The sequence below is a fragment of the Ictidomys tridecemlineatus genome, chromosome 1, assembly GCF_052094955.1.
Source record: "Ictidomys tridecemlineatus isolate mIctTri1 chromosome 1, mIctTri1.hap1, whole genome shotgun sequence".
NCBI lineage: Eukaryota > Metazoa > Chordata > Mammalia > Rodentia > Sciuridae > Ictidomys > Ictidomys tridecemlineatus.
The window spans coordinates 32,106,040-32,130,445 of record NC_135477.1 but is presented as its reverse complement, the minus strand read 5'-3'; the positions used below and the strand labels follow the sequence as shown (position 1 = coordinate 32,130,445).

The following is a 24,406-nucleotide window of genomic DNA, read 5'->3' as shown; positions in this document are numbered from 1 at the left end:
GATTTCCGTAGGCGGGCTCGAGAGTGCGCCGTCTAGTGGTGACTGGTGGCGGCGCCCGGCGTGCGCGCGCACAAGCCCCTGCGAGCCGCGAGCCGGGCGGAGCCACAGTGGGAGTGCGACTTCTGCAAATTTCTTGGATTGATTCTCTGACTCTCGACCAGTTTCTTTAAAAGTCTTGAAGACTTGGCTTTTTCAATCATTGGTCTGTATTTTGCGCCTCTCTTCGCGTTGTTTTTAATATCCTGTTATAGACTCCGATTTTCGTAATCTTCTTTTCTCCGGAAAGTCTTGAGGGCAGAGGGAAAAAGCTCTTTCTCTGCGTATATCGCCCGCTTTTCCACGGGGACTCCGGGCGTCTTTGTGGGACAATGAATTTCTCATCAGCTCTCTCAAAGGTCTATGATTCTTGAAGTTTTATTTTAAAATATACTTTGCTTTAATTTTAGCCACTTATCTGATAAAGACCTAATTGGTGAGACCTATCTGCACTTCGATATTTTACAAATATTACCTTTGGATAAATTTTATATACTTAGTCATTCTGCCAAAGTCATTAATCTTTACTGGAAGTTTTATGCATTGCAAAAATAAGAATAAGTTATTCAAATGCTTGTCTCCCACTTTTTTCCCCTGGATAAATTTGAGAATTCTACTACAAGTTTAAAAAAAAAAAAATAGGCTTATGATTTTGGGGGAGGGGAGTGGGAGCGAGTACGGCGGATTGAACTCAGGGGCACGTGACCACTGAACTACATCCCCAGCCCCATTTTGTATTTTATTTAGAGACAGGGTCTCACTGAGTTGCTTACCCCTCACCATTGCTGAGTCTGGCTTTGAACTCAAGATCCTCCTGTCTCAGCCTCCCAAGTCACTGAGCACAGCCCTGAAACCCCAACAGTGGCCTCACAGTCCTTACCAGGTGAGAAAATCCAGTAGAGGGTCAAGAGTTCTGAGGCTGTGGATGGTGTAGGCCTTAGGAAAACTGAAAAAAGAAACCTGCCCATTTCTGGATCCCACTTGGACCAAGAATCCCCTTCTATCTAGCATTCTTCTTTCTACCTCCCTCCAACTTCCCACTTGCTCTCTCTTTCCACACCCTGTCTCAGAAACAGCAGAGCCTGTCTCTCTGGAGTATTACTTCATCAAACAAATTAAAAACATCAGCCTGTGTTCTTCCCAAGTGCCTGAATTCCTTCCCAAACTTTCAGCATATCTGCGGTCACTACCATCTTTTCAGCTTCCTTCTAGCTTCTCCAAGAATGAGGCACCCTCAAACCAGTTCAAAACCAACTCCTCCCAGCTTCTTCAGACTCTTGTATCATTAATTATCCCTTCTCTCCGGTATTGTTTTGTTGTTGTTGTTGTTGTTGTTGTTTTAATATTTTTTTTAGTTGTAGATGGACATAATACCTTTATTTTATTTATTTATTTATTTATTTATTTAGGTGGTGCTGGGGATCAAACCTGGTGCTTCATGCATGCTAGGCAAGCGCCCTACCACTGAGACACAACCCCAACCCCTCTCTCCTATTCTTTACCTTGTCCTTTTCCTAGTAAACCCTTCCTCTTAGCCTATAAACATATTCAAATCTCACTTTTTTTCTAATAAACTTTTAATTGTTGTTTTGTATTCCTCCTTTCCTGTTCATCCTTATTTCCAGAAAAAGGAACCAATACTTCCCTAGTGCCTCAACTTTCTCTTCTCTGTTATAGTCCACATCTGTGCTAACTTTTTGAGGAAATGTGTCATACTCTTGGCCCACTTAAAGTTTATAATCAACCAAAATCTCTGGATCATTCTTAAGCATTTGCTGCCAAACTAAATCTCTCCTGTCTTGAATCTGAGTAGCTTATTGTTTGAAAACAAACTTTAAAATGGGAGTTTATAAGAGTCCTATTATTGTAATCTTAATGGTTTCTCAATTCTGTTCATCTTTGTGTCACCTGCCATTCACTCAAGGCATTGCTAAGCCTAGTTTGTACTTTGCATCCTCTTGGATCCTTCAGAGCTTTTCTAGATACAGATTAGTGGGGGTCACTGGGCTATCCTAAACTAGTATTGCAGGTTTTCTATAGATTGTTGTGAGTCATTTTGGGAGGTTAAGAACCTATCTGAGGCTGGGGTTGTGGCTCAGTGGTACAGCGCTTGCCTAGCATGTGTGAGGCACTGGGTTCATTCGAGTAGCAGCACCACATGTAAATAAATAATAAAATAAAGATCCATCAATAACTAAAGTATGTGTGTGTGTGTGTGTGTGTGTGTGTGTGTGTGTGTATATATATATACACTTTTTTTTTTTTAAGAACCCATCTGGCCCTACTCATAACATTCCATAGAGACTGATCTCATTCAGGTCACCCAAAACCTCCAAATTGTTGTGGGTTTTTTCTAAGTGTGCATGAATTACATCATTCCTCCCTTTTCCTAGCCTCAATGGATCCCTCTGCTGCACTTGATGCTACACATTTCTCCTTTCTCACATTAGAATGTTGACTCCCTTGGCTCTCCTAACAGCTTCTTCCCTGGGCTCTCCTCCTACCTCTGTTTCTTCCTCCTTATGTCTCTTCAATATAGAAGATGCTCAGGGTTCTACACTTGGCCCACTTTTCTGCTTCTCTTCTTGCTCTACTTGCTCTTCTAGCATGATTTCATCCACCTATGGATTGCAAAGAGATTTTATCCAGCCCATATCTCTCCTCCAAGCTTCATTTGGTTTTGTAGTCACCTGCCTCTTGGACATTTCCACATGATAACCATGGAACTTCAAATTACCACATTCAAAATTGAACTGTTTTTTTATTTGTACCTCCAACCTTCCCTATTTCATTTAGTTATCTACAACTAGAATCCCAATATTCCAGAGATCTTTGGAAACAAGCCATGGCTTTCTTGGCCATTCACCATATTTGGGGAGTTTTTTGTTTGTTGGTTGGTTTGGTTTGGTATGATACCGGGGAGTAAATCCAGAGGTACTTAACCACTGAGCCATATCCCAGCCCTTTTTATTTTTTGTTTAGAGACAGTGTCTCATTAAGTTGCTTAGGGCCTCACTAAGATGCTGAGGCTGGCTTTGAATTTGGAATCATCCTGCCTCAGTCTCCCAGGTTGCTGGAATTACAGGCATATACCACCATGCCCAGTCCACTCACCGTATTATAATTTTTCTGTTTTCTATGAACAAACAGGTTTCAAAACTGCTACTGAGATGATGTAATACAGTAAGGCTTTAGATGTTCTATTTCCACAGGACAATTTATATAGGTTGTAACATAGGTCTATTTGAATGTTTGCCACATATAATAACCATTTATGACAGAAGAAGACCACCTCCTCTCAGTATCCCAAATTAGAAAAAAAAATGTCTAGGCTGGGGTTATGGCTCAGTGGTAGAGCACTTGCCTAAAGCATGTGAAGTTCTGGGTTCAATCCTCAGTACCACATAAAAATAAATGAAGGTATTGTATCTGTCTACAACTAAAAAAATTATTTAAAAAAAAATGTCATTACTGTCAGCAATCTTGGACATAAAAGAGTCTGCAGGCTCTCCTACAGCTTATCCAAAGAAGACCTTGTGGGGATTAGGAAAAGTTTCCATTTCCTCAAGATAATTTATAGGCAAAAGTAAAACACCACCTCAGACAAACAAAAAAAATATATTTCTACAAATAAATAATGAGTGGTACCCCCTAGGGTTGGGCAATATACAGTCCTCCCATATGTTAAAGTGCTTAATCATGCTCAGACCTCTTTCTGTTTCTCCTAAGATTTTGGAGAGGGAAAGAGTCTAGACTCTGTTCAGACCGTTGAGAAAGTGCAACAAGTAAAAATCTCACCCTCACCCAGGGGCACAGAGGCCCATTCCTATAATCCCAGCAACTCTGATGGCCGAGGCAGGAGGATGGCAAATACAAAGCCACCCTGGGCAACTTAGACCTTGTCTCAAAATAAAACGTAAAAGGAGTTGGGCATGTAGCTCAGTGGTAGAATGCTTGCCTGGCATGGGCAAAACTCTGGGATTAATTCCCAGTAACAAAAGAAAAGAAAAAGAAAGAAATCTAATCATTAGAGGATTAAGAAATCATTAGGGTAATATTTAAGTATAACTTAAACTTACCTTGTCATTACTGTCATCAATCTTGGACATAAAAGAGTCTTTTATATCCATAAAAGTACATAAAAAAGTACTTTTTACTCAAAAGTACTTTTGAGATGTCAGTCTTGTAGTGATTTATAATATAATCTACTTATTAATTTGGGGCCTGTTATCAGAGGTCTAGAAGCCAGCTGTATGGCTATCAAGGAATCAGTAGTAATCACCAACTATTGTATAACTAATTAGAACAAATAAATAAATAAATATATGAAATTCATCAAGCCAAAGGGAAAAAAGAAACAAAACATAGAATTTATTTAGAATCTCAGGATATAGCACATCATAGTTATACTGATGTAAAAATGGGTGAACTAACAAATACTAAATAGCTGACTAAAATTGCATTAGATATAAAAATTTCAGACAAAACAAGATATTAGGGCAAGATGCTATAGAAAGTAAGCTGTACTGATCAACTGGTCAGATTATTTCTTCTTCAGATTTCTTATCTGTCTATCCTATATTTGTGTACATTCCAGCTGTCTGTTCTATGCACACCAATGGACATTTATCCTAATTTTCATAATAACTTTGCTATTTTTGTTATAATTTAAAACAACAGCAAGAAGAAAAAGAAATCTCCAACTATAAAGAGAGACATCATTTCCAAGAGGTACTGATTAATCTCATTTTTGATATCATAAAATGTGAATTTTTATGATCTTATCATCCATTGAGTGTCCTTACAGAAATGTTTAGAAGTGGAGAATATATCTGTGTCTGATTATTTGATTGGAATTGGATTCCAATTCAGTATATCTGTTTCTAAGAGATTATATATACCTTTGGTCTTCCTCCTAATGACTAATGACCTTAGAGAAACTAAAAGCCCATAGTAGACTCAAGGTAGGTATTTTATATGTCTTATGAAAAATTATTAAATGATATGATATTATAAATGTAAATCTCCAAAATCTCAACATCCAGAATTTGAAAATATATATGTCATGGTCTGTTATATTTGACTACATTAAAAACAGTTGAGAAAATATAATAGAATTGAGAAAGTTAATTTTGCATAACCAAGTAGAGAATAATAGAAGAGATCCCATGGGTGCTAAAAGATAAAGGAAAACTGCTTTAGAGAAAATAGTAGAGAAATGTATACTTAAATGGAGCCTGCAGAAAGGACAAAGTTTAGATAGGATAATATCTTCTTAGCAAGGTCACAAATGTAATGCAAATAGATTATATTTTGTTCCCTCAGGAAATTAAAATAGTTAAGAATAATAATTAATTATTAAATTTAAAAAGATTTAACATTTTTTAATGATACTAGAGATTGAACTCAGGGATACTCTACCACTGAGCTATATCCCTAACCCTTTTTGCTTTTTATTTTGAGATAGGGTCTTACTAAGTTGCTAGGCTGACCTCGAACTTGTGATCCTCCTGCCTCAGCCTCCCAGGTTGATAGGATTACAGGTACTCATCACCATGTCTGGCTAAAATTAATTTTTAACCAAAAGACAAAATAATAAAAATAAAGTAATGATACAGTAGATGTTGCTGGTGTTTCATCTACAGCCCTTCAGTACTTTCAATTCTATGCATGCCAAAAATGTTACCTGTAAGCATTTACAAATTTTCACTTAAAACTTTCCTGCACCTCTAGATGGCAGGACAGAAGTGTCAAAATTTCATCTGTGGAAAAAGCTTTCAACCAACAACAAAAAGAAAATGAAGAATAAATATGATAATTGTGGTAGGATGAAAAACATCTTCAAAAGCTATGAAGCCAAAATTCATGGAAGCCTATGACTATTACTGTACATGGACAAAAATGTGATTAAGTGCCGCAGTCTGGCTGGGCACAAAATAACTGAGCCACCACAAAAACTTGTAGATTCCAACAGCAACTCTTTATTCCCGAACTCTCACCGGCACTCTACACGCACATTCTGGGGAAAATACACCCTCCACCGGGCTCTGCGTACCAAATACCCTCTGAATCCGGAGAGAACTCAACGGGAACTCAAGGAGTGGGCGCCTGAGGCAGCAGGATGCGCCCTTTTCCCAGCAGGATCCACCTTAAACCCAGATCCGCCTTAATCCCTGAGCATGGTCACCTTTCAAATCAAAACTATGACCTGGGTCCAAGGCAAGCCCATTTCCACAATGGAGAGTCCTCCCTCTAAGCAACATTGGGTAAGCTGACAAGGAAGTTGCCATGTGACTATGGCTCTCAGCAATTAAGTTAAGGATGTTGAGGTAGGGAGGTTAGGTGAGCAATCACACGGGTCCATATAAGAGTCAGGAAGGGGGATATTTCACACAGAAGAGAAGGTGGTATGACCACAGAGGCAGAGATTGGGGTGGTATAAACACAAATCCAGGAATGCCAGCAGCCACCAGAAGTGGGAAGAAACAAGGAATAAACTCTCTCCTTAAGTTTGGCTCACTGATATTGATTTCAGACTTCTGGCCCCTAAAACTGTGAAAGAGTAAATTTCTATTTTAAGCTATAAGTTTCTGGTATTTTTGTGATAGCATCCATAGAAAACAAATACACCAATAATTATACCAGTGACAGTGCTCCTTGGAGGTAGGAAAACTCTTGAGGATTTTACTACATCATCTCCTAAGGGCTCATAAAAGGATTGAGTCTCACCTACAGAGGCAGCCTGCTCATCATCACACCGTTAGCATCTTTCTCTTCCCAGTCTCACTTCTCCACTCTGCAATCCGTGGTTCCTGGACTCACCTCAAAATAAACCACTTGCACTCAAGCCCATATATATATGTGTATGTGTGTGTATATATGTACACACACACATGCATATATATATATATATATATATAAATTCCCTATGGATGCCATAACAAAATACTATATGTTGAGTATATACGCACACACACATACTATATAAATTCCCTATGGATGCCATAACAAAATACTATATATTGAGTAGCTTAAAATAATAGAAATGTTTTCTTGTACGGTTCTGGAGACCAAGTCTAAGAACAAGTTATTGGCAGAACTCTCTCCTTTTTAGGGCTCTGAGGGAGAACCTGTTTCTCACTTCTGTTTTCACTTCTAGTGACAGCTAGCAGTCCTCAGCATTCTTTGGCTCATGAATGCATCCTTCTAGTCTAGACCTCCATCTTTATACAGCATTCTTCCTGTCTCTGTGCTTTCATGTAGCTATTTTTTTCTTTCGCTTTACCACTGAGCCACAAACCGGGCCCCTTCTTTTTTTCTTTTTTTTTTAATTTGTGTGTGTGTCTTGAGGGGTGGTTAAACCCAGAAGTGCTTTACCACTCAGCTAAATCCCCAGCCCTTTTCATTTTTTAATATATTTTATTTATTTTTGGTGCTGAGTATTGAGCCCAGGGCCTCACACGTGCCATGTGAATGCCCCACCGCTGAGCCACAACCCCAGCCCCCTTTTTATTTTTTATTTTGAGACAGGATATTGCTAAATTGATTAGGGCCTCAGTAAGTTGCTGAAGCTGGCCTCAAATTTGGTATCCTCCTGCCTCAGCCTCCCAGTTGCTGGGATTACCCATATGCACCACCATGCCCAGCTTAAGACCCTATTTCTAAATAAGAATGAATTCATAAATACCTGGGTTTAGAATTTTAACAAACAATAGCCCCCCCCACTTATCCACAGGGGATATTTTTCGAGACTCATGACTGAACTGAACCCTACCTATACTCTGTTTTTTCTTATACAGACATAGCTATGATAAAGATTAATCTATAAATTAGGCAAAGTAAGAGATCAATAATAACTAATAATACAATGAAACAAGTATATACTTTAATAAAAATTCTATGAGTGTACTCTGTCTGACTGAACTAGAGAAAGAAACTTCAGCTAAATGAGGACTACTGAATCTTTTTTGGGTGGGGTACAATTAAACCTGACTCAGGGTCAAATACAGGAGACTCCAGTCTATGATAACTACCAGTATGTAAGCACTTTTTGTTTCCAAACGAAGTGTAAATTATTGCATTTTATCGCTAGTAATTTTATAAGATAAATATTAGCTTCATTTAATTATTTCTCATTTAATTAAGATTCAGACGACTGGATATACTATGGCAAAGTCTGTGTTTACACCAGGTGGGAAATGTAACCAGATGCCGGTCCCACTAGTGGGAGTAGTTTTTCAGCACAAGGGATCAAATACCTAATGCCTTTTTCCTAATCTACAATGTTATAATCAGGAGAAAATTAAAGAGGGATTCTTCTAATGTTGTGATATGTGTTCTTTTCCATTTAAGATTCTTGCTGATAAGTTCAAGTAAGTCATGACCTTTCCTTTTTGTTTATTTTCATTGGTGATTCAGAGCCATTCTTTATTTATTCATTGCCTTTCAAAATCCCTAGGGAAGGGGAAGTAGATTCCATGCACAAAGTCATGTACAGTTACTGATAGTCCCTTGGGCAGCACAAGTTCCCCACTCTCCTCTCTGTACCAGACTCTGCTAGGAGCTCTCTGTGAAAGAAGCTCTGTGAAACAAGGATGTATTGTCTCTAGGGTCTCTATTCTAAAGTTGCTGGGAAGCGTAGCTGAGCAGGAAAAAGACCAGAGAATGAAACATCTAAGGTATCATGTGTATTACTCTCACATCTCCTACAACACCACTCTGCTTATTCTATTGTATTCTTTACTCCATTCATCAAAGTGCAAGTCCTTCTTCTGGTTACAGTTTTGGAAATATGTTGGCATAGTGGCATATACCTATAATCCCAGTGACTCTGGAGGCTGGGCAGGGTGATTGCAACTTTGAGGTCAACCTGGACAACTTAGTAAGAGACCCAGTTTCACAAGAAAAAATAAGAAGGATTGGGGATGTGGCTCAGTGGTAGAGGGTCCCTGGGTTCAATCCCCATTACTGAAAACAAACCCATACAAATAACAACAAAAAAAGTTTAGAAATATTTCTGTTTGTGGATTTATCCACAGTCTATTCCAAAAACGTGCTTGGGTGAAATTTATGCTTCTGATTGCTTTCCTTCATTTTCTAAGAGATGCTGTTACTGTATTTTAAACCATTTGAGCAAATAAATGGATACATAAGTAATATCAGTGGGTAACATGAGTTGGATGAGAGGTCTGGATAATCAAAAATGTATCTTCCAACATTCACACCAGAAAAAAGATAAAAATGTGTCCCTTTGAAATTTCTTTCTTGAGCTCATTGGGGGAAAAAAGACTTCAATTATCCTTTCTAGGACTTTTAAATAATGATAATAAAAGGAATTTGGCAGTTTGGGGAAGTGGAAAAAAAACTGATAGGCTTTCAAATTGACCTAATGATATAGTGTATCAGTTCCAGTAAGTGAATGAGTCATTTTCTTTATTTTTATTTTTTAGTTGTAGTTGGATACAATATTTTTAATTAATTAATTAATTTTTATGTGATGCTGAGGATTGAACAACGGCCTCACCGTGGTAGGCTCTACCGCTGAGCCACAATCCCAGCCCCTTGTTTCTTTTTTTAACTTTATTTATTTTTTTTAAGTTGATGCTGAGGATCAAACTCAGCACCTCACACATGCGAGGCAAGTGCTCTACCACTGAGGCACAACCTCAGCCCTGAATGAGTTATTTCTTGATACTTAATCAACTACTCTAAAACTTAGCAACTTAAAAGAATAATAAACATTTATTATTTCATACAGTTTCTGTGGGAATGGACTTTAGGAGTGGCTTAGCGGACTTGTTCTGATTCTGGAGATTCCAGTCTGGGTGTTGATCAGGACTACAGACACCTGAAAACATTACCAAGGCTTGGGGATTCACTTCCATTATTGCTTGCTCACATGACTATGGCAGAAAGCTTCCATTTCTCACTTGTGAACCTCACCTCTGGACCACTTCAATACCTTCATAGCAAAGCAGCTGACTTCAAGGAGCAAGTCATCCAAGAGAGAACATAGTGGAAAGCTCTAATGCTTTTTTTGTTTTGTTTTTTTGGTAGTGCTTGGGCTTGAACTGAGGGCCTTACATCTGCTAAGCAAGCATTATTCACTAAGCTATACCCCTGGCCTTGTAATGCCTTTAACATCTAGTAGTGAAAGTCATCATTCCTGCCAATCCATTTGTTAGGAGTCAGTCACTTAATCCAGACAAACTCAGTGATAAGGCAATTAGACTTCATCTCTTGAAGGGAGGAGTATTAAAAAATTATAACTCAGTGGTAGAACCCAGCCTAGCATGGCCCTGAGCTCAATCTCCAACACTGCAAAAAAAAAAAAAAACAGAAGAAAGAAAAGAAAAATTACAGACATAAATTTAAACCATCAAAGATAAAGAGATAAGAAATTCAATTAGCATTCATTGAGCATCTTTATTGAAAATTGGGTGGAAATTGGAATTAAAACACAAATTATTTTCTTTTCACTAAAGAATTTTCTGTAGGCAGACAGCCAATTTTAGAATACAAAATACTGTAGTGTATATATAGGGCATATAATAAGTTTAAAGCTAATGGAACATGAAAGTGAAAAATTGTGGAAAGCTTGAGGCACTGGTTTTCTGCAGAGTAAAGGGGAAAGGATATTTTGTATTCTGTGTGATTGCCCATTCATAAAATTTACCACAACATGTACTAAGGACTAAATAACAAAGTACAGAAATAGTGACCTATACTGTCTTATAACTCTCAATACCTAGATCAGTTTTGAACATAGTAAGAGTCAATAAATATTTACTTGGCTGTTGAATTGAATTGAATTGATGAATTAAGATGACTCCTAAGTATAGACTAAGTAAACCCATTGGTTTATTGTAGATTTTAAGTGCTATGGGTCTTCTGAGTGTTTTCTGTTACCAGTTTCTTTGACATTATCAACTCTTTCCTGAAGAATTTAAAGCAGCCATAGGAATACAAACTGGAGGACCATGAAACAAACTGTGCCAACCAACTTGTTTGGTTAAAAGTGTGTGTGTGTGTGTGTGTGTGTGTGTGTGTGTGTGTGTGTGTGTGTGTGTTATTTTTAAATTGATTTTTGAATGCTTTTAGGTGGCTGTACATACACTATATACTCTACTTCCCCACAGGTCATTCTGCTTCCTATTATCTAATATTTATTAACTTTACTGGTCTCTAATGGCACTTGAGTATGAGATCCACACATCAGCTAATTTCTTTTCTATTCATTTTCTTTTCCTTTTTGGTAATGGGGATTGACCCCAGGGGTGCTTTACCACTGAGCTACATCCCAAGCTCTTTTTATTTTGAAATAGGAACTTGCTCAATTGCTGTGGCTGGCCTTGGACTTGGAACCCTTCTGCCTCAACTTCCTGAGTCACTGAGATTACAGGAGTGCACCACCATATCCAGCTGACTCGTCTAGATTTTAAATCTCAGGATTGTACTATTTAATATTAGTTGAGCCTATTCTTATGCTCCATCCCATGGGAAGCTGTTTCCTGTAGATATACTCTGGTTTTAGATCAAAAGTACTGTTCTGGTAGCCACTTTCCTTTTTAGTTTAGTTACTAGCCTCCCTTGTTTTTTTCTCTCTTCTTTCCTATCCTCCTACTCAGTGTTCTTGGTGAATTTTCTCCTTTTCCTTTTTTTCTCCCTCAATCCCTTTTTTTCTTTTCATAAACCTAAGTGGTTTATGAAAAGAAAAAAAATCAAGCCATCAGTGTTTTTACCTAGTAGCCTAGATTCAGAGCTATTTTACCATAGAATTATTTAGTCACTGAGGTGGACTGGAAGCTGGTTAAACTAAACAGATTTTTTTTTCTTTCTTCTTCTTTTTTTTTTTTAAGCAAATGAAATGCTTAAACCTGCATTAAATTGTAATCAGAAGAAATTAGGGATAAAGAGCAAACACTGAGTAATAATATATACAGGAAAATATCCCTGTTAAAATATATATATATAAAAAAAAAAACTACTTGCAAATAATCGCTGGACAAAAGAGCCTAAGAGGCAGAAAAGGATCAAAATGTAAGGATGCACTGAACATCCCATAGATTCCTTTCTAACTTTCCAGTTTCCTATACATTTTCTGGAATGTAGCAAAACAGGAACAAGACTATTAAGAGACCATTAACCTCATGAAGCTAGGGACCAGCATTTGTTTGGACCACAACCCTCTGGCCTAATGGACCACCTGATCACCAGAGACATTGATATAAGCTGAAACCCACATACCACATGGGACCTCCTGATGGGAAAACTCAATCTTTCTCAATGTTTCCCATCCCAAGGAAAGTCCAGCTCCTCTGGATCATACATATTCTACCTAATTATGTACTCTAATAAAAGCCTGGCCTCAAGCCCTAGAAGCACATCTCACTCTTGAGATTGCTCTGTTCTAAGAGTGAGTACTTTCTTTTCTTCTGTAAGGGTCCAGCGAACGTCGGAGGAAGAGACCACCAAGAGACCAACTCATGCAACCGCAGAAGGGGGTTTATTGAGAATCCAGCGCGCTGGGGTTCCGGGCTCACTCAAGGAGGGAGAGCGGCCCAGAGCCCCGAGCAGGGGTTGAGCAGTGCTTAAGTACACGTTTTGGGAAGGGCAGGAACTTTACATAGGTCATGATCCCCTTTAACAAATCATCATACACCACAGGAAAATCAAACAACAATTCCTGAACATGATTAGTACATTCATTGGCGGGAACAGGTCCGGTGGGAGTGATAGGTCAATCCTAAGGAGGGGATACATTCAAACTAATTGGTTTGGGCCCTGAATGCCTACGTGCCAAGCTGCACAGGGTCCTAGGTTATTAAAAAACTAAATGGTCAGGGGGAATATCTACTGAGAAGTCCCAGGAATTGTCCTAACAGCTACAGGAATTTCAGGTTTTTGGGGTGTAGCATAGGAACTTAATAATACCTGGTCCTTTACATTTTAACTCAGGCTCTGCAGCTTAGAAACTTTACAATACCCGGTCTTTTACACTTTAACTTCAATTTCTTTTACTCTTACACTTCTTCTTCTCCTTCTCCTCCTCCTCCTTCCATTTATTTATTTATTTATTTGCTTTCTAATAAAACTATTCTTTTCAGCTAAAATTTGGCATATCTTTAAATTCTTTCCTGCAATGTGGCCACTAACTAGAAGGTTGGAGTAAATGTATTCTCCCCTTCTGGAAAGAACCCAGAAGTTAACCTTAAACCCCCCACATAGTGACAAGAACATTAGTAAAATAAGGTGAATAAGCTCTGTAGAATAGGTCATAATATTATATGAATGCTAATTTCCTGATGTTGATCACTGTATTGGAGCTATGTTAGATATTAACATTTAGACCTTAAAAGCATATAGAAATATTTTATACTATTTTTACAAATTTTGGTAGGTGTTGGGAATTGAACCCAGGGCTGTATGTATTCTAAGCATGTACTGTATCACTGCCCTATACACCCAGGCTAATGTTTAAATAATATTATTAATATTGATTATTCCTGGGCAATGGTACAGAGCTTGTTTTTCGTTTTGTCTGTTCATAATTTATTTTGTTCTATTGCAAAATGGCTTGATTTAATTTGTTATACTTTTGTCATCAAAATAAAGATTTCATTGAAAACAATAACAAAAGAAAAATATTTAACCTACCTTAAGTCTAGCTTTATTTCTGGAAATATGACACTTAACAAACTTTTGTCCTCACACTGAATTTATGTAAAAACTTTTCACTGAATATGGCAGTTGTGACTACTTACAGAACCTATCATTGTTTTTACAAATCTGTCTACAATTTAAAAATATGGGCTTATAGGTGTTTTTCCTCCAAATATGTCTTTTTACAACATAAAGAATATTTAAAACTCTTGTTTCTTCACAATCTATAACTATGATATGCATTTTTTTTTTCGTTTTTTTTCAGGGCTGAAGGCCTTGTAGGTGCTAGGCAACCAAATGCTCTGCCACTGAGCTAAATCCCCAACCCTATGACATACATTTGAAAAAGCATTTCAGAACATTCTTTTAAAGAGTGAGCATTTAATCAATTTTAAAAATATTAGTAAAAAGTATAAAAATTTTAAAACTCTAATCATTCTCATTTCATGTCTATCCTTTTTGATCTTTTTAAAAATCTTTATCATGCTAGTTATGCAGTTTTAAAAATCAGTATAATGGTGGTATGCAATTTTTTTAATATTTATTTTTTAGTTTTCGGTGGACATAACATCTTTATTTTATTTTTATGTGGTGTTGAGGATTAAATCCGGCACCTTGCGCATGCCAGGCGAGCCCAGGCGAGCGCACTACCGCTTGAGCCACATGCCCAGCCCCAATCTCTACTTTTTATCTAGTATTATTTTGTAAAATTTACCCATATTTCAACATCTTGTCATTTTAATTGTCTTTAACATTTCACTGACATCTAGTTTTACCTTCACTTTCCATATTATTGACTCCAGATAGATTATAATTTTTAATTCTAAAACATTTTGCTATAAGCATTTTGTACAGCTTTATCTTACTCTTTGGGATGATTTCCTTATGACAAATTCCCAGGAGTAGGATTAGAGTGCCTCTTAATATGTAGCATCAGTTTGCTTCCCCAAAGGATCAGTGCACATTTTAAAAGCATTTCATCTGTCTCTGGGTTTGTGGCTTGTCATGCTGTGGTTTACCAAACAGCAGCTGCTTTGTGATTTTACTATCATTCATTTCCCACATATCTAACCCTGCTGAGTTAATCTGCAATATGCATCCTTTCAATATTTGTTATCTAATTATAATCCACAACCTTAGTCCTAGTCACTCTCTTTTACCAGCTGGGGTTTTACCAGGCATGCATGGAACGTAAACTATTTGCAGAAGTTGAAGAAGATTTCAGTAGCAAATCAAATTACATAGTCTTTTACAGATGATGCATCTCTACTATTGTACAAAACTTTCATTTGGATATTGATTTCGAATTTTTCTACATGTCAATCAAAGTCAAAATGGACATTCTGACTGCAATTTGTTTAATCTGTTTATCATCAAAGGCTCATAGCTTATATATCAGTATAGATTGAGGACAATCTATGATTATTTTAGGTCTTGCTAGTGCACACTGATACAAAACAAATAGCTGTTAGGGGCTGGAGTTGTGGCTCAGTGGTAGAGCACTTGCCTAGCATGTATGAGGTTCAATCCTCAGTGCCGCAGTCTGGCTGGACACAAAATCATGAGCCACTCAAGCAGGAACAAACTTTATTTTTGAAACTGCCATCAATACCCTTCCCGATCCACACACGTGGCGTTCTCCCTGAACCCCAGAACAAGTTCCTCCCCCCGGAATTCCCTCCTACTGTACTTCCCCAACCAATAGGAACTCTCCAGGAGTCCTGTAGCAGGCCGAGGTGAACAGCAGGAGTCCAATATCCACATGAATGCAAATCTTAACATAATCATATCATCTCAATGGTTAGCAGGCGTCACCTTACAACCAAAAGTGCCATGCATCATATTACTTGGCTGTGGCTCTTAGCATCTGCCCCCTTCTGTTTAATTAAGCAACAGGCAAAGTGACTAGGGGATCGTGCCTGTTAGGTTTGTCCAATTCAACATATGGTTCTTACCCGTCATCGGAAAACTGACCTCTAGGCGTCAGCCTCCTGTTTTAGGTTGATACCACTGCAATTGGATCATACCCATCACTGACTACCGGTCCAGTATATAGCCATACCTGTGGATAGGCCTATGCACCAGTGGGGAGGTGAGGTTCTTTGCCTCACTTCTGTTGGCCCCCAAATTTGGCCTTGGTGCTGGTGGGGGGTGAGGTTCTTTGCCTCACCTCAGTTGGCCCCCAAAATTAGACCATCACTAGTAGAAGGGAGGAGGATATAGAAATGCCACGACATCAAGTCAACTGACGGCTCTTTAGGAAAAATTACATCACTGGTGACACATCAGCAAAGATACGCCAGCATTACCATAATTCGCTGTATCAACAAATAGTTAACATTCGGGGTGAATTTGGATCTGATGGACCTTTTAGAATATCAAATAAAGGTCCCAACTCTCCTGATGGTATGCCTAGATAAGGCCTTATCCAATTTATGTCTCCCAATAACTTTTGAAAGTCGTTAAGTGATTTGAGTTGATCTACTCGTATTTGAATTTTTGGTGGACGGACCATGGTTGAGGATAATAGAACTCCTAAATAATTAATTGAAAGATTTAATTGTACTTTATCTATTGCTATCTCTAGATTATAGTTTTTTAATAAATTTGTAAGTGTGGCATAACATTCTAGCAATGTGTTTTTATCTTTATGTGCCAATAACACATCATCCATATAGTGAAATATTTGTAGTTCAGGATTTTGATTTCTAAGTGGCTGAATTGCTTTGTTAACATAAATTTGACACATAGTTGGACTATTAGCCATCCCTTGAGGAAGTACTTTCCATTCATATCTCTGATCAGGACCTTCATGATTTAGTGCAGGGATAGTGAATGCAAAATGTTGACTATCCTCGGGATGAATTGGAATTGAAAACAACCAATCTTTAATATCTATAGCTAAACATACCAGGTTTTTGGTAAAGCAGACAATTGGGGAATCCCTGATTGAGCAGGTCCCATAATAACCATCTCATTATTAATGGCTCTTAAATCTTGCAATAATCTCCATTTACCAGATTTCTTTTTAATGACAAAAATGGGAGTATTATGGGGAGATACAGAAGGTTGTATATGTCCCTCCGCTAATTGTTGTTTGACCAGGTCATGGGCTACTTGTATCTTTTCTTTAGTCAGGGGCCACTGAGGAACCCATACTGGTCTTTCTGATTTCCAAGTAATTTTGATTGTCTCAGTGGCCCTTTCTGAAAACCCAATTCATGTCTATTTATTTCTTGATCTATTTGAATTGGTGCTGTCATACCTTGTTCTTGTTCTCTTAATCTTTTTTCTTTCCTAAAGCCTTGTCTAGCCCTAGTAGTGGGCACATTAGGATTGATGTTATTTGTTAATGTCAAGCCTAATTGATCTAGGACATCTTGTCCCCATAAATTTATAGGAAGATGATCCAATACATAGGGCTGTATAGTTCCTTCACATCCTTTAGGATCCTTCCAATCTAATACCATTGCACTTCTATGGGGATTAGTTGCCACTCCTAGGCCTCGAAGCGTTTGAGTGGCTTGTTGTAATGGCCAATGTTTTGGCCATTCTTGACGAGATATGATGCTAAGGTCAGCACCTGTGTCCAGTAGCCCATTAAAGTCATGTCATTTAATATTTAATTTTAGCATGGGGCAAGAATCTATATTTAAAGACAGCATAGCCCAATCTACACCTATGGAGCCTAATCCCTTGGAACCTCTTTCTACAGTACAACTGGAAAATTCATCATGCAGGCTGGGTATTATTAATAACTGTTCTATTCTATCTCCTGGTGAAATTACTGATATACCTCTTGGAGAACTAGCTATAATTTTTATTTCACCCTCATCATCGGGATCAATTACCCCAGGACTTATCATAAGTCCTTTTAGTGTAGAAGAACTGCGTCCCAATTATAAGCCTACTGTTCCCTGATGAAGAGGTCCTTTTACTCCTGTGGGAATGATTTGAACTCCCATCTCTGGAGTTAGTACTGCTCTGGCAGAGGCGCAGATGTTCAACCCTGCACTCCCTCTAGTTTGTCTGATGAGGGATTTAATGGATAATGCGTCCTGGGTACTACCTTGATGGTGCTGCTGGGTTCTTACATTGCTCCATATATTTGTGGTTTTGGGCCCCAGAGCATTGGGCCCTCCAGTCCGTTTTTTGGCAATGGAGCCTAATGCCTTTTTCCACGATATTGTGGGTAAACACTTGGTCCTTGTCTGTTTTTTGATAACGGAATACCCTCTATGGTGGTTTGAGAACGGCATTCATTAGCCCAATGTCTCCCTCTATGGCATTGTGGGCAAATACCCGGTATTCTATTCCTTTGATACCTAGCTTTGTTAAACCTTCCTCCTATGGGGTAACTCCTTTTAAAAAGTCCTGTTTGATCACAATTATAGCATGTTTTTCGCCTGGCATCTAAAGCCTGTTGTGCTGCTGCTAAGACTTGCCCTTGTTCATTAATGTCTCTACATAATTTAATATATGTGTTTAAATCTTCATGTCTCCATGGTCTAATGACCTCTCTGCAGCAACGATTTGCTTGGTCATAAGCCAGTTGTTTTTATAAATGGCATTGCCTGTTCTGTATCTCCAAATATTCTAGAAGCTGTTTGAATAAGCCTATCTACAAATTCAGTGTAAGGTTCATTAGTTCCTTGTATTACCTTAGATAATTGACCTTGTAAATCTCCATGCCCCTATAAAGTTTTCCATGCCCTAACTGCATCTACAGAAATTTGTGCGTATACACCAGGATCATATTCAATTTGTTGCCATTGACCCTCATAAGGTCCCTTTCCTAATAACATATCTAGATTTCTTTGAGGGTAACCGGCTACTGCATTTCGCCTAGCTGTCTCCATGCAAAATTCCTCATTGGCAACCTTCCATAACAAATATTGTCCTCCATTTAGCACAGATCGACACACCTTAGCTCAATCTGCTGGCGTCATGTCTAAGTTGGTAATGGATTCGACCATGCTCAAAGTGAAGGGTGCATGCGGGCCATAGGTTGTTACAGCCTCCTTTAATTGCTTCACTGTTTTGAAATCTAAAGCACGGTGAATTCGTTGCCCTCCTGCCTCCTCAAGTACAGGGCATGCTAATCTTTGGGGTCCTGCCTCAGGAGTCCGTCCATCAACTATGGGAGTTGAGGGCTGCTCAGCTGTAGATGGAGCTGTTGGTTGAATTACGCCCTCTGGTGATAGAACGGAGTTAGTAGCAGCCTCCTGTTGTAATTCCCCGCCTGATGGTTGTTTTTCCTCTAAGCTTTCTTTCTTCAAATTTTCCTCTGACTAGCTCAAGAGACCTTCTCTTTTGCTTGACCTAACATGTTTTCTACCATAGTCTGGACCTCTAACAATTTACTTAACAGTCTTTCGGTTTGTTTTGTACTAGTTTCTAATCTACTATAAAGGTAACGCAACCCAATAAGATAGCATAAAACAAAGCCGAAACAGAATGAAACAAAAAGGGAACAAAGAATAGTTGTATCAATTTTCTCTTTCTCAGGGCCGAATAACTTCAAACCTTGAGCCAACCATTTTTCCCAGTTTGCCTGAGAAAATTCTAGGGATAGGCAGCTTGAAACAAAAACAAAATAAATCAAACCAAGAACACATTGTTTTTTGAAATGGTCACCCATTCTGTCACCTTCCCTCAGGGGTGAGCAATTTTACTCACCTCCAAGCTTCAGGCGTCCCCCGCACGGGCCACCAATTGCCACAGTCTGGCTGGGCACAAAATCACAAGCCACTCAAGCAGGAACAAACTTTATTTTTGAAACTGCCGCCAATACCCCATTCACGCCCGGGAAGAAGCTGATCCACACACGTGGCATTCTCCCAGAACCCCAGAACAAGTTCCTCCCCCCGGAATTCCTTCCTACTGTACTTCCCCAACCAATGAGAATTCTCCAGGAGTCCCGTAGCAGGCTGAGGTGAACAGCAGGAGTCCAATATCCATATGAATGCAAATCTTAACATAATCATATCATCTCAATGGCTAGCTGGTGTCACCTTTCAACCAAAAATGCCATGCATCATATTACTTGGCTGTGGCTCTTAGCACTCAGCACCACATAAAAATAAGTAAATAAAACAAAGGTTAAAAAATAGCTGTTATGTTAATCTTTCATTCATTCATGAGCAATGAAAATTGCATATATTACAATAAGCATAAGACAGTTTCTGAATCATGGTTTTTTAAAATATTTTCTTAGTGATGGACATAATACCTTTATTTATTTATTTATTTATTTTTTATATGGTACCAGGGATTAAACCCAGTGCCTCACATGCTAGGCAAGTGTTCTACAACTGAGCCACAACCCCAACCCTTAATCACATGATTTTGAACTACATTCTCAACCCTTTTTATTTTGAGACATGGTCTAAGTTTCTGAGGCTGCTCTTGAACTTGCAATCCTCCCACCTCAACCTCATGAGTTGCTGGAATTAGAAGTGTGTGCCACCATGCTCTGCTACAGTACATAGAAAATATAAATTTTCTTCATTTTTTAATTCCACACTGAGAAAATTGTATGGTTGAAATGGGTTATCATGATTCGTTAATCCTTTGCTGTGACAGGAAGGAAATGACCAAAATAAGCCATTTATAGAGAAACTGAAATTTTAAAATAGCATGATTTCATAAAAGGAGAAATATAGTGGTAGCTAGAAAGGAATAAGTTAATTAGGAATGATTTGACAGCAGGAAGAAAATTGCAAGATAAAGTTTCTAGGTGGAACGGATGAAGGTAAAAAAGACAAATGATTCAGATTAGACTCTCTCAGATACCCTCCTCTTTATCTTCACATAAATATCTTAGTCTAGACAACTCCTATATTGTTAAAAAGCTTTTTATTTTTATTGGCTCTTTTTAGTTAAATATGCTAAGTTAATTTTTTTAAATTGAGATGAAATATACATAACATAAAATTAACAATTTTAATTTATTTTGCTACCAGGGATTAAATTAAGCAAGCTTTATTGCTAAGTCTCTAGCCCTATCTATCTATCTATGTGTCTGTCTGTTTGTCTGTTTGTTTGTTTGTTTTCTAGTACTGGGGATTGAACTCAGGGGCACTCAACCACTGAGCCACATCTCCAGCCCTATTTTGTATTTTATTTAGAGACAGGGTCTTATTGAATTGCTTAGCCCCTCACCATTGCTGAGGTTGGCTTTGAATTGAACTCAAGATCCTTCTGTCTCAGCTTCCCGGCTGCTGAGATTACAAGCGTGCACCAAATCAACCGGCCTTTTTTATTTTTTATCTTGAATCAAGGGCTCACTAAATTGCTTAGGATCTCACTAAATCACTGAGGCTGGCTTCAACTTGCAATCCTGCTGCCTAAGCCTCCTGAGTCTCTGGGATTACACACGTGTACTACTGTGTATGGCAAAATTAACCATTTTAAAATATAGAATTCAGTGACATTTAGTACATTCACAATGTTGTACAACCACCAGTTCTCTCTAGTTCCAAAACATTTTCATGTTCACTCCATATTCATTCATTTTATTTCACCCCAAAATATCCATTGGGCGTCATTCCCCCTTCCCCCAGTGGTTGAAAATCACTAATCTGCTTTCTGTTTCTATTTACCTATTCTGGATATTTCATATAAATGGAATTATATAACATGTTATCTTTGTGTCTATATACCAGTTTTGTTTATCCATATAGTAAAATGTTATTCAGTTATAAATAGGAATAAAGTACTGATACAGTACAACCTGATGAATCTCAAAAACATTATGCTAATGTCCTCTGTGGATGGACATTTGGGTTGTTTTCACCTTTTGGTTACTATGACTATTGCTGATTTGAACATTCATGTAAAACATTTTTGTTTTGAACACCTGTTTTCAATTCTTTTAGATATACACCTACTAGTAGCATTGTTGGGTTGTATGGTAATGATATGTTTGACTTATCGAATAACTAATGAGCTATTTTTAAAGTAGCTATACCATCAGCAATTATAACCTTTTCCACATTCTCTCCAATACTTGTTATTTTGGTTTTTTTTCAAAATTGCTAAAATGCTTGTGTGTGTGAAGTACTATGTCATTGTAGTTTTGATTTGCCTTTTCCTAAAGGTAATATAACTAAATATGCTTATTAATATCTCATTAACATATCTTCTTTGGGAAAATATATATTCAAGTCCTTTGCCCATTTTAAAATTGGTTTGTCTTTTAATTGTTTAGTTATGTGAATTCTTTACATATTTTGGAGCACTACACTATCAACATATATAATTCAAAACTATTTTTTATCTCTTGCCATATTGACTTTTCTACCTGTGTGTCCCAGAAGTCATTTCTTCCTCCTGAAAGATCCTAATAACAAATTAGGATTATTATTAGATCCTAATAATAAGTCATTATTATTATTATATACTATCAGATCTAATAATAAATGTAATTTCTAAAGACTCCATAATACTTTTTCCTGTGATTTCTACTTCATTCTTCCACTATTGTCTTTGCTTTTACTGACACAGTTCTAGAATGAGAGTTCTATATTTGCTGTTTGTCTTATTTAGGACTGCTGCCTGACTCTTTAATCTTTTGCAATACAATTTTTTTTCTATTCTGAAATAATGACATCTTTGGGTCACTCCACCTTGTTCTTTCTTCCAAAGTGATGTCACTTATTATTCATCTAAAGTTTCATTAGCAGATGACTAATCAACCTGCATTTCCAAACCTAAACCCTAACTTAAGTTTTTGGAACTCTTAACTATATGCTTAGATAGTTCCAGCCTTTTGCTTTACCAGATGTTTCCTCTATTAATCAGGAAAAAATTTTCCAACTCAATTTCCTATTTCAAACCACATCAGTTTCAGTTTTATAGCTTTGTAGTAATTGTTGGTTCCTCTATCGCTCCTCTGGTTCGTTGTCACATCTTGTGATTTTATACTTTAAATACATTTCATTTCTATTCCCTAGTCATCATCTCATTTTAATCCATCATCACAGGTTGCTGAAATTATGATTAGTCCTTTTCCGCCTGATTCCACTTCTTCTCCCTCCTTAGGAAATAACAGAAACAATGTACCGAAACGCGGTTCTGGGAAAGAAAGTTGACTTTTGTAGTACTGTCGAAGATTAAGTGGAGAAGATAATGCCATGAAGCAGTGAAATCCTTTACTGTAGCGTAGAAGGAGGCAAAAATCGTAAAATTGACTAGTGACCAATTAGAGCTGGAAGGACGCTAACATCCTATATTTTACTCTTATAAATGAAGTAACGCCAAGTGAGTTTTTTCTAAGAGAGCAATACCCGCGCTTCTGTTAAGAACTGTCAACCCTCGGAGTGCGCAAACCAGCCTCCACCAACCAGACGCCAGATCCCAGATTGGCCGCCCGAGTCGCTCTAGCTATCGTCTCTATGGTTCGGGGAATCTCCAGGTCGCAGCTTGACCGGTCCGGCTTTTGCGCGTGCGCGAGCCCGGGCGCGCGCCCGCCCTCTCGCAACTCCCAGACCCCGCGGGTGGGAGGGGTGGGTCTGGGAACGTTGCGGCGGCCGCGGCCGCAGCCCTAGCACCAGCACCCAGGGCTGTTCTAGGCGAGCCTGTGCGGGCGAGTCCTCCGCCGCCTGCTCCGGCCGCGACTACCCGGCCCTTAGATGGTGGGTCCGGAGGATGCCGGAGCCTGCTCGGGAAGAAATGCCAAGTTGTTCCCGGTTCTGGCGCCGGAGCCCGTGGGCCAGGACGGGAAGATGATCCGGGCCACGGGCGGCTTTGGCGGAGGCGTCGGCGCTGTGGAGCCTCCCGAGGAGGCTGAGGAGGAGGAGGAGGAGGAGAAGACGCCACCTCGGCAGCTGCTGCAGCGTTACCTCGAGGCGGCGGGGGAGCAGCTGGGTCCGGGGCTCTGCTACTGTCCCCTCCCCGCTGGCCAGGCCGTCGCCCCGCCGCCCTCGGCAGCCCCGCGTTCCGGCGCTTGCCCGCCGGGATCCGGCTCCAAGCACCGCGGCACGGAGGCGGCGGATTCTCGCGCGCCGCGACACGGAGGCATGACCAACGGGGACTCGGGCTTTCTGCTGGGCCAGGACTGTCGTGACCTGGAGGAGGCTCGAGGGCTTGCTCGCGCCGGCGGCCCGGAGTCGCGCCGCCACTATCCCTGCGGCCGCCTCCTCCTGGAAGGGCCTGGCGACGAGGGTGCGGACGGCGCGGACCACCCGTCCGACTGGGCCGCGCCGCTGGAGGACCCACTGCGAAGCTGCTGCTTGGCAGCCTCGGACGCTAGAGAGTCCGAGGGCTCGGGCAGCGGCTCAGGGGAGAGCCCCGCCGGCAGTGGCGGCGAGGACTTGGAGCCGCTACGAGCCGGCGCCAGGGCTTCCGAGGAGGGCGCGCCCCTTTCCAGCTCGGCTGGGAGGACTAGTGGGGGTGTGGGCGCGGAGCCGAGCCACGGCTTCCCTGACGTCCACTTGAACTCTCGGAACACGTTCGAGGTGAGCCGCTGCCAGAGCCCCGGCGACCACTTGCCATCGGTTGGGCCGCCGGTGCCCTCGCCTGCGGCAGAGCAGGGCCCCGCAGGGATCTCGGCCCGGGCTCGACGGAGTGGTGGCTTCGCCGACTTCTTCGCCAGGTACAACGCAGGCTGCGCGGGGCCTGGGGCGGGGCCGGGCCGGAGCCTTCCGAGAGCTGCTTGGATGGCTGCCTCCGTGCGGCCCCCGCGCGTCGAGACTTAGCTTTGATT

At 39.7% G+C, this 24,406-nt stretch overlaps 1 protein-coding gene and 1 long non-coding RNA gene across 3 annotated transcripts in view; both read left to right on the top strand.

Moving 5' to 3' along the window:
- The first annotated feature begins 20 nt into the window (after nt 1-20).
- On the top strand, nt 21-8,358 carry LOC120885426 (uncharacterized). The gene is made up of 3 exons (XR_005728040.2): nt 21-202; nt 4,717-4,767; nt 5,770-8,358. It is a non-coding gene; the product is annotated as an uncharacterized LOC120885426 (long non-coding RNA).
- A 14,790-nt stretch (nt 8,359-23,148) lies between these two features.
- Tbc1d12 (TBC1 domain family member 12) overlaps nt 23,149-24,406 on the top strand; it is an 81,056-nt gene continuing 79,798 nt past the window's right edge. Inside the window, exon 1 of one of the 2 annotated variants that reach the window (XM_078037863.1) lies at nt 23,149-24,295. In XM_078037863.1, the coding sequence (XP_077893989.1) occupies nt 23,334-24,295 (962 nt within the window). In that variant the 5' untranslated portion in view covers nt 23,149-23,333. The remainder of the gene's footprint in view (nt 24,296-24,406) is intronic. The other variant, XM_078037859.1, reaches the window with a different exon arrangement.